Raw genomic sequence first — 10,907 nt, 5'->3', positions numbered from 1 at the left:
TAGCCACATCCATGTGTGGCTTATCTATCACCAGCTACCAGCCTCCACCGCCAGGCAACTGCTGAGGATGTCTCACCCTGTTGATACCACATGACATGTTCGAGGGACAAACCAGGTGAGCTTGAAGGCTGTAACCAAAAAAAAAGTTGAGTTTAATGTGTTCCCATCACATCACTCACCCAACCCCTAATTTGAGGGAATCCCCAGTACGTAAACAAACTGACGTAGTAGGATGCTCTGCTCTTGATACTGTACATTGCCCCCTTCTTTACCCTCTTTGGCCCATGTGTGCTCCTTCGACAAGCTGAAGTACAGCTTGCTGTTTCATGCTGTCCCTGTCCAGACTTGGTTCATGCTGAGAGGGCGGATCGTCCAAATTAGGGTTGGGATATCCCTATGTCAAGGTGTCTAAGGCTGATAGCCATGTTTGTCTCTATCACCCCCCACCCATTCCTTGCCAGGTTGCCCCAACAGCCAACCAGAGGACCAGGAGGGTACTGCACCTCTTACGGTCGACGTAGTTTCATATGGGTGTTCCCGCTACTCTAGTTTTCTTGCTGTATTTGTCTTTTCGCTTGTTCTGGCTCATTTTGTCGCCGGGCTTGTTGAAGCTGACAGAACGGCTCGGCCTGTGATCGGCCTATTTCCTGTGCTGGAAACCTGGTAGGAGTACCTGTGTACAGGTAGGGGTGTTACCTCCTGTTGTAGGGTTCACACTTTTTAGCATTAATGATCCACAGGGAAGGGGTCAAACAGGATGGATATCGGAATGTACTCCAGTAGGAACATAGAGTCAAGCTTCTTATGTTTCTGACATGTTTGTAAGAAGTTTAGAGTGAAATTAATTCATTTGCTTGAGTAATTTTCTGGTAATCTTGTTAAAGAAAAAATTTGTTGTTTATATTTGTTGCTTTATTTTCCGCTTTTTGTTGTTAATTTGAATGCATGATAGAACATGCATGAAATGTTTAGATTTTTATTATTGTTTAAAATATATATTACTGCTTATTCTGACTATATGTTTAATAATCTGCATATTTTCAGTGCCGGGAAAAATATCTTTATCAGCAAATGACAACGCCTTCTTAAGACTTAAACTAACTAATGTCATTTGTTCCAAGAATTGCAAAAGCATTATTCGAATCTGGTATAGAGTAGATTTGCAATGTGAAACCTTTATTTTTCTACCTTTTAGGTGTCCAACAACAAATATTTTCGGTTGCCATTTATACCAAAAGTGCAAGACTTGTTCGTTTGTTTGAAAACTTGAAATACACTACACTCAAAAAAATTTCAGTTAGATTTATAATATTTTTCTATAACTTATGGTTCAATACCAAATAGTCCAAAATTTGAAAATTATTACTGTAGTGCTGTTGAGGATAAGAGATGTGTCTTGTTGAAGGGTGTAACCCAGAGATAAGACTGTAGGGCCTTTTTTTCAGCTGTAACGTAGTTCATATTCTTAACGGCTGGTTGATTATCTGCCCTCAGCTGCAACTCTGCTCACGAACGAGGATGATATATGATGGATTCCTCATTGAAACTCCCTAAAAAAGATCAAAGCAGGTTTTACTGTGATCATTTAGGGAATCAAAGTATGCCAGAAATCCCAACAGATAAAACACCTGTCTTGCACTTAGTCCATAGTGAGGTGTTGTTATTTCTTATTAGTTATCCCATGTGTTTTTAATTATATGTTCATTCATCCTCTGCCTTAGGGAATGCATGAAAGTATCTGAAAACTGGGAGGACAGATAAGCCAACATCCATGGAAAACAACTTAACTTTTGAGGAGGTTGTTTGTTTTGTGATTTTACATCCATCCATTCATCCATCTAAAATCTATGTCACTTTTTTTGATCCATTTTCATCCAGCTGTTTCAATGACTTCTTTTACAACTTTGCTCATATCTAGGGCAGTGACATGTCGTATGAAGACAATGGCTCAGCCTTCCCTTCTCCAGTGATGCTGTGAGTTCCTCCTGGCGTCGTTAAGCAAAACTGCAGTCCATGTTTATGTTGAAATTGTGGTGTCTCTGATAAGATAAGTGGGTCCTTCCCTGCCCTCAAATGAGAATGAGCATACTCTTGCCCCAACAACTTCCTCCATGACTGTATTTAGGTTAAGTTCTAATCAAACTATTTTGTCTGTTAAGTTTCCATCACAAAGTTAGGCTATGAGGCTTTTAGGCTCTTTTGGCTAATTGTTTAGGTTTTCAGATACAGCAATAGCAGTAGTCAGCTGCATTAAGTGAAAACATCCACATTTACTTGATCGCAGTTTAGCAACAGAATAGCACATAAACTTAATGATGCTTATCAGATGGTCAGAAAAATATCAAAAAGAGACATTTGTATATTGCGAGATACCTTCTGGGTGTAATACATGGGCAGCTGCTTACAATTATAGTGCCTGCCTAACAGCGTGTTGGGCTGCTCTCAATAGCCACAGCTTACAATTATGTTTGATTTAAGTCATGTAGGAAAGAGAGGTCTGGATGCCTCTTACAAAAGCTCGCACACTGACAAATGTTTAATTATCATGAATTCCGGGTAGCAGAGGTAGTTTAAGTTTATAGGTCAGCAATGAGATACACAGCCAATCATCGTTACGCTACAAAGCAGCTAACAAATTAGTTGAGCAAGCCTGCCATCTTGTGGCCATTTTCAGAATGACACTAATGACAGACTAACTGTGTGAGTGGTTTGACTGATTTAATCAAGGAAAGATATTTACTTTGCTAAATGCAATCACTGACTTCAAAGTTAATCTCTCTAAAAACACAGATAAGGCAATGTAATTTTTTTAATTTATATCTAATCACAGATCAACTGCCTGCTTGTCTTTACGACTTGCCTGTAAGACTTGATGTGATGTCAGAAGGTGTTTTTGAGCAGAATTCATGATGATCCCTGATCTTAAATAGTGTTTTCCTTTGGTGCTATCACTAGGACCATACCAGGTCAGAGTGATGACTTTGACCTTGAAAGGGGGAGGGAGGAGGTGGAAGAGGATGAGCCATCTCCGAAGCCCATCGTCATTCCCACCAATTCAGAGGGTAAAGTCTTCTTAAAGTCTGTGTTTTCTCTGTGTTGTGGTTTGATTTTATATACCTACGTACAAATCACACCTCTGTCTTTTTATTTCAGCGTTTCTGAACCTGAATACCAATGCCACAACAAGAGGGGATGCCCAAGTTAGTTTACAGTTTTTAGTGTTTCAAATCCATTATTAAAATTCACCAATGAAATGAACTAATCACACTGAATTATCATAGGCCTATGTGGAGCTGAATGAGCTCGAGGGAAACATCTGGCAGGAGACTGGCCGCTGGGTGGGCTACGAGGAAAACTTTAACCAGGCCACAGGAAAATGGGGTCCTTCTCATGTCTCCTATCTCACTTTTACCAGCCTGCTCCACGTCCGCAAGGCCATGAGTACAGGTGAGTATGGAGCTTAATGTGTACACAAATCACTGTTTATATCTGAATAAAATCAAACTTTAAAACCTGTGTTACATTTCCCCAGGTGCTATTATCCTTGACATGAATGCCAGCAATCTGTCTGCTGTGGTTGAGAAAATGGTTGATGAAATGCTGAACAAGGATGTGATCCGTTCCAGTGATCACAGTGACCTGATGAGAGTTCTCCTGATGAAACGCAGGTAACCCATACAACATATTTCTTTTGCAAGATGCCAAATTCTTAAACATGACTGCTCATTTGATTTGTCCTTCCAGTCAAACTGAGGGACCTGTGGTCACTCCCTTTGGTGATATTCAGATGCAGACCTTTTCTGTCACGAAAAAGGTACAAATTTGGGGGGAGGTTATGCAGATTATTATATGTGTATTTATTTATTTATTGTCAGTGAAGCAGAGTTTACATGTTTTACTACTTTACTTGTTCTCTCTGCAGAGAGACAGCTCTGACAATGTAGAGGCTTCAATTGTCCTCTCAGGTATGCCTAACTTTTCCTGATTTCCCATTCATTTATCTTCAGTTTTTGTACCTAGTTCTAGAACAGATATATCAAAATGTGCGTGTTTCTCACAGGTGAACTGGACTTCCTGCAGAAACCAGCGGTGGCCTTCGCCAGGCTGAGTGACTCTGTAGTGATGGAGTCTGTCCTGGAGTCTTCTATCCCTGTTCGCTTCATATTTCTGTTGGTGGGCCCCGGCCACAGTGGAATCAACTACAGTGAAAGCGGTCGTGCCATGGGTGCTCTGCTGGCCGACTGGGTGAGCAAGAAGAGGAAACATGCCTCTGTAGAAATTGCGCAGTTTAATCAAAATAAAGGACACCTCATTTGTTTGGTTTCAGGTGAATAAAAACTTATATCTGTCTCTATGTCAGGTGTTCTGCCTGGAAGCTCACTTGGCTCAGACTTCAAAAGAGATCACAGATGCCATCGCTGACTTCATGGACTGCAGCATTGTGATTCCACCCACTCAGATCCAAGATAAGGCAATGCTGGAGCCGGTGATTGACTTCCAGAAAAAACTCTTGAGTGACAGACTCCGTTCCACTGACCCCCGTCTTACCTTTGGGGAAAGGGTGAAAGGTCAGCATACAACTAAAATAAGAAGCTCCTATTTGGCGTTTAAAAAGAGATATCTACAACACCTACAACAGCAAAATGAGCCAATGAGGTTTGGGGAGTAATAGATCCTTTAGATTAAATTTATTGTACACAGTAACAGAAAAAGAAAAAATGGACACAAAAAAACTAAAAGAATCTCGTGCATAAGGAAGAACTGAAGGATTTTGGCAGTAAATAAAATGTATTTGATTTGTTTGTTTCTCTAGCTCTGCAACCTCCACCGGGGCCGAAGGAGGATCCTCTGGCCCGAACGGGCTATCCTTTTGGTGGCATGGTGAAGGATATCAAGCGCCGTTACCGCCACTACATCAGCGACTTCACAGATGCTGTGAACCCTCAGGTTCTTGCTGCCGTCATCTTTATTTACTTCGCTGCCCTTTCTCCAGCCATCACCTTCGGAGGGCTTCTAGGTAAAAGAGAGCGACATAGAGAGAAATGTGTGATTTTGCATTCTTAACTCGTTTTAGAAATTTGCTTTGTTTCATTAATATTCATCCTTATTGTGTGCACCCAGCTGACAAAACGGAAAAAATGATGGGCGTGTCAGAGCTTATGATCTCCACTGCCGCCCAGGGTGTCTTCTTCTGTTTAATTGCCGCCCAGCCAGTCCTTGTCATCGGCTTTTCCGGACCATTGCTGGTGTTTGAGGAAGCTTTTTTCGTTGTATGTAAAAGTCGTTGCATGTTAGAACTCAAAAACTCAAGTTTCTTAAAGGCTACTTTTAAAACTTCCTTTCCTTTTTTCCTTTTTTAACAGTTCTGCAAGATGCAGGGTATTGAGTACATCGTAGGCCGCATATGGGTGGGTATGTGGCTGATAGTGATCGTGGTTCTCATCGTGGCAATGGAGGGCAGTTTCCTGGTCCGATACATTTCCCGCTTCACCCAAGAAATCTTCTCCATCCTCATCTCTCTCATCTTCATCTACGAGACCTTCAATAAGCTCTTCAAGGTTTAATTTGATTTCTCTAACTGTCTTATTTGCTTTATCTTCTTGTACTTTCTCATAATTTCGTTGTACATGTACAATGACTACAAAGGTCTATTCTATTCTATTCCTTCTCTTTTTCAGATCTTCAAAACCCATCCTTTGATCCTGAACTATGAATATCTGAATGATACACTGGACAATCCTTTCCACCCAGTCATGACGGAGCATGTTGAGATTCATCCAGATGGAAATGTAACAGTTAAGAATGTTGAAATTGAAAGGGCATACCCCAACACTGCCCTGCTCTCTATGTGCCTGATGTTTGGCTGCTTCTTCATTGCATACTTCTTCCGTCAATTTAAGAATGGCCATTTCCTTCCTGGCTGGGTAAGATCAAGTCTTGAACGGAGAAGTTTTCCAACTCAACACTTTATTTAGATGCTGAGAATCTGACCTTTTTGTGTCCTTTGCTCTCTTTCTTACTAGCTTCGTCGTTTGATTGGAGATTTCGGAGTCCCCATTGCTATTTTCTTCATGATTGCAGTAGATATCAGCATTGAAGATGCTTACACTCAGGTGAGTGTTGTGGAAATGAGCATATAAAAAATATTTATTTAAAAAGTATCCATGTCTTTGTGTGCAAATAATCACAAGCCAAATACATATCTGACACGCTCAGTGTTTCTAACCCAGTTACACCTATATGGTGATCAGGTGCAGAGCTTTTAAACATTCCCTAAATTAGATGGAAATGTGCCTTTCTTGAGATCAGTTAGAGCTGTGTCTACATTCAAAGACAAATCAAAACCCTTTCTAATGTCACATGTTTAGCATTCTTAAACTTATCTTTTTTAAACTAACCCTTAGAGAGAAAGCAAGATAACTTGCCCCCTCCACGTCTGTCCCATTAGCATGAATTTTATGAATCCAAACAGTTCTCAAAATGTATGATGGAAGTCCAAAGAATCTACCTTTAACTGTCTTTCTAATTAGCATCATCACTCTGTCTTCTCATAGAAACTGGTTGTGCCAAAAGGTATTGAAGTGACTAACCCCACGGTGAGGGGATGGTTTATCAATCCCATGGGAGAAAAGAAGCCTTTCCCCGGCTGGATGATAGGTGCCAGCTGTATACCTGCAGTGCTTGTCTTCATCCTCATCTTCCTTGAGTCCCAAATTACTACGTGAGTGACACTTTAAACGAATACAGTATTAGTTTTTGTGATTTCAACTACTTAAAAAGAAAATATTTAAGAAATCTCTGTTTTCAATGTTCTCTGGGAATCCCAGGCTGATTGTGAGCAAAGCGGAAAGGAAAATGATAAAAGGGTCGGGTTTCCACTGGGACCTTCTCATCCTGGTCACCATGGGAGGAATCGCATCTATCTTTGGAGTCCCTTGGCTGAGTGCTGCCACTGTGCGATCTGTCACCCACGCCAATGCTCTCACTGTCATGTCTAAGGGCCCCAAACCAGAGATAGAGAAAGTGATTGAGCAGAGGGTCAGCGGCATGATTGTGGCCATCATGATTGGTAGGTGCTGCCATCTACAGCAATGATGCAGGCACTTCAGAGTCAGAGTAAATAACCATTTTACCTCTCATGCCAATTTTCAGGAGTTTCTATTTACATGGAGCCTATTCTGAAGATGATTCCAATGACAGCCTTGTTTGGCATCTTCCTCTATATGGGTATCACTTCTCTAAATGGAATCCAGATGTGGGACAGGATCCTTCTGCTCATTACTCCCAAGAAATACCATCCCCCTGATGCCTATGCCACCAGGGTATCTATTCAGCACAATACAGTTTATTTTACACTAATCAGCTAATCATAAAAATTTGCATGCCGTACACCTTCATGTTTTGAAGCTAACTCACTGTGTTAGACAGTTTTCCTCAGAGCACAAAAAGTATTTAGTATTGTTTACAATTTTTAATCTATTTGCTATTTTTTGCATGTCTTTGTAGCTTTGTGCCTCACATTTGTGTCTTTTGTTGTATATCTTTGTGATCATTTTTTACCTTGCTTTCATTTTTACTCACTTTCCCAGACCTGTTAACGGTACTTTCAAAAACAGCCAATGGTTCACAGCTCCTTGCATTAGATTATGTATCCCATCCTGCTTTTTCTTATATATCCAAGTCTAATGGTGTAATAATTACCAAATAGCTTGTCAATTAGTGCATTTCTCACTCTTATTTTTGTCATTTGTACAGGTGAGTACCATGCGAATGCATCTGTTCACTCTGATCCAGCTCGTGTGCCTGGGTGTACTTTGGGCGGTGAAGATGAGCAGCTTCTCTCTGGCTCTGCCTTTTGTTCTCATTCTTACCGTTCCTCTGCGCATGTTCATGACTGGCAGGCTCTTCTCTGCCATGGAAATGAAATGTGTAAGTGCTTATCTATATTTTTCAGATGTAGCTCTTCGTGTCATTTCATATGTACATTTCTTTGTTGTAACCTGATCTGCATGTGTTGCAGCTGGACGCTGATGACGCCAAAGTGACATTTGAGGAGGATGAGTAGGATGGATCCATACTGCCACAAACATCACCATACCGTTCATAGTCACATTTTATTTAGTGATGCCACTTCTTTGCAGATTCAAACTGTTCCATTATTGTTTGTCTTTAAAGGGCATTACCTGACATTTATTAATATATGACTTCTGCATCTAAATTTGTGTTTGCAACCATAACAGACAACCAAAATGTATTCAATTTCATCATCGAGACCTATCAGGTATTACTAATTAATATTTTGAGGTTTTAGGATTTCAAAAATGTTTTTTAAGGTATAAGTGGCTGTTTATGTACTTAGATACAGAGTGGCATTTTCTCTCAGGGAAAAATGAATGAATGAATTTTGAAAATAAGAGATATTTTCCCCTGAGATGTTAGATAGATCCATTTATATATAATAGTGTTATTTTCTTTTAGTGCTCAATTACAGCATGGCTTTAATATTACAACAATGCAGTTAAATTGTAGTTCTGCCTATGTTATAATAATGTAATTTCACCTTACTTTAAGCTAAGGAAAGCTGATGTCAGCTCTTCAGATGAGCACAAAATAATTAATTTTGTGAGACTATAATGTGCCTTTTGTCCATAGTGTATCAGATTATTCAGAAAAGTGTGAAGTTGTTTCTGAAGTTTTCCCATTTACTTTGTGTATTCTTTATGCAACAGTTTAGACTTTTTTTGTTCAGTTGGCCTATATAGAATATAAATGCACTGCTTGTGTGTAAGTGTTTAAATGCTTTGTGATTTTAAATGAGATGTGCAGTGCAGGTAGATAGTTGAAGCTGAGATCTTATTGTTTGTATTGATTGTTATACTGATGACATAATCAGGTAAAACTCTGTATACATTTTCCTTGTCGTGCATTTTATGTTGCCCATCACATTTGTGTGCAAAACACTGTACATGCTTTGGATTTAATTTTATTAAAAAATAAAGACAACCTTAAAACGCATGTTTTCATTAACGCATTAAGTAACACAATATGTCACATCACATGTCAACAGTTTGTCATTATTTTTACCCTGCAAGAAAGAGGAGAGGGCGTGAGGAGCATGTCTGCCACTCAGCTTCATGTTGCCTTCAATGATATCAGGAAACTTCAAAGTCCTGCTGCTCTGGAAGACAAGGGGCCTATTCTTACTTATTATTAGCCTGAACTATGATAATAACACAGAGGGGATCATTAAACGGAATACTGTTTTCTTTCTCAGACTAGTAAAACATGTTTAGCTGAATGACATGTCACATAATATATAGATACACAACATACAAAACCGTGAAGTTGTAAAATATGCCCTTTGTTATGTATTTTTTATGTCATGATGTCACTTTTTAATAATGTTACTAATATTCAGTCAAGACAAACATAGTTGGATTTTCCTATTCCTTAAATAGTGCAACTGCTTTGAGGCAAACTGAACTGCGACACAAATAGTTAAAATCCTTTGGGGAAAATGATCACGGCAGGAAAGGGGTAAATTTCTTGTTCTGAGCAAGGGCGTAGATTTGGCATGGACGGAAGGGACATGTCCCCACCAATATCCAGCGATTATTCAATTGTCCCCACCAATAATTTGATCTCTTCGAGTAAAGAAAAACAAACTCGATTAAAAAAAAACGATCCGTCAACGTCTCATTCAGCCAGCGGTGCAGAAAGAGTTAAATTACGTTCTCTACTGGAGTCCTGCCTCATGTGACAAATATGGCCAATGTGATTGGCTGTGCCTTTCAGGGAGCTCTGTTTAGTTTTAGCAGCTGCAAGCCTGCGCTGCGAGGACCTGCAAGGAGGCGAGGAGGATGGCAGCAAAAAGGAAGAACCTGGATATAAAAAAGTATTTCGGAAACTAACTGCACAACAGGCAGCACTATTAGTTATCTCAGTCTCCCAGAGTAGCATTTCTAATTTTGATTGAAACTGTCAGAGAAAACGGCAGCCTCGAGCAAGCCAGGATACTAGTTTACAGAGGCTGTAAAAATTTTATGTGTAACATTAAAATGTTGGTGACACAATAATTTCTTCCTAATGGCACTGACATATTCATAGGGTTAATTTTTGAGACAAAATATCATGAGGTAGTCGTGATTTTGCAAATATTCCACCTTGGAGTGCAGTTTGCACAAAGTGTTTTAAAAATGTACTCACCCTACAAACATTACTGATGAGTCAAGATCTGCACAAATTGACAGAAACACTGAAGCAGCTCCCCATTTTATTCTTATTGTCATGTATGTCCTATTTGTCAGGTGATAGAGTAATGGTGATACAAGAATCACAGGTGAAATTGGATGATGACTTGGTGGTTCATTACTGTATTTGAAGCACGTGTGACTGCATGTATTTGGAATGTCTCACTGTTATTCATCAGGTGACAGAGGCAGCTCTGCCATGTTGTAGCTCGGACAGAGGTGAAGAGGCGAGGTCACAGGTGACTGACTGATGATTTGGTGCTATAGATTAACTAGTATTTATTATCATGATAGTTGTTAGGCTGCTGATGTAAATTGATTCATTAGTGTATATTTGACAAAGAATCTGAATTGACATGTCTCACTTTTTATATGGCACGAATCCATGTGTTATTTTATCAGGTAGCAATATGTCCTAGTGCAGTCAGAGGGGAAGAGCCAGGGCCAAAGGTGAGGCACATCAAGCACACAATAATAATTTTAATCTGAGGATAAAACACATGTACTGAGGCTGAAAGAAGCTTCAGTGCTCTCAGAAGACTAAAAAGATGGCTAAGGTCCACCAGGGGAGACTGGACAGTATAGATGTAAAACAAATATGCCAGCAGTTTATCTCAGTTAACGAGAGGAGAAGGCATGTGTTTGGCTCCTTCACGT

General features: G+C 39.8%; 1 protein-coding gene across 1 annotated transcript; it reads left to right on the top strand.

Annotated features, from left to right (window-relative positions):
- The first annotated feature begins 497 nt into the window (after positions 1-497).
- slc4a1a (solute carrier family 4 member 1a (Diego blood group)) lies at positions 498-9,015 on the top strand. Its single transcript, XM_004552414.5, has 21 exons — positions 498-683; positions 1,722-1,798; positions 1,919-1,974; positions 2,956-3,062; positions 3,154-3,200; positions 3,282-3,447; positions 3,533-3,668; positions 3,745-3,814; positions 3,923-3,965; positions 4,061-4,245; positions 4,361-4,568; positions 4,814-5,017; positions 5,122-5,270; positions 5,364-5,558; positions 5,679-5,924; positions 6,024-6,113; positions 6,555-6,721; positions 6,828-7,069; positions 7,153-7,322; positions 7,756-7,929; positions 8,021-9,015. The coding sequence occupies exons 2-21, from the start codon at positions 1,772-1,774 to the stop codon at positions 8,063-8,065; spliced, it is 2,727 nt and encodes a 908-aa protein (XP_004552471.1). The 5' UTR covers positions 498-683; positions 1,722-1,771; the 3' UTR covers positions 8,066-9,015.
- The last annotated feature ends 1,892 nt before the right edge of the window (positions 9,016-10,907 follow it).

Source organism: Maylandia zebra, linkage group LG4 (genome assembly GCF_041146795.1).
Source record: "Maylandia zebra isolate NMK-2024a linkage group LG4, Mzebra_GT3a, whole genome shotgun sequence".
In the NCBI taxonomy this organism is placed as follows: domain Eukaryota; kingdom Metazoa; phylum Chordata; class Actinopteri; order Cichliformes; family Cichlidae; genus Maylandia; species Maylandia zebra.
This window is presented reverse-complemented; position numbering and strand designations above follow the sequence as displayed.

Excerpts from the sequence above, each read along its gene's own strand:
- slc4a1a (XM_004552414.5), top strand. The coding sequence starts at position 1,772 with ATGGAAAACAACTTAACTTTTGAGGAG. Across the intron at positions 3,063-3,153 it reads CATTCCCACCAATTCAGAGG|CGTTTCTGAACCTGAATACC; the intron begins GTAAAGTCTTCT and ends TTTTTATTTCAG. Across the intron at positions 7,930-8,020 it reads CTGCCATGGAAATGAAATGT|CTGGACGCTGATGACGCCAA; the intron begins GTAAGTGCTTAT and ends CATGTGTTGCAG.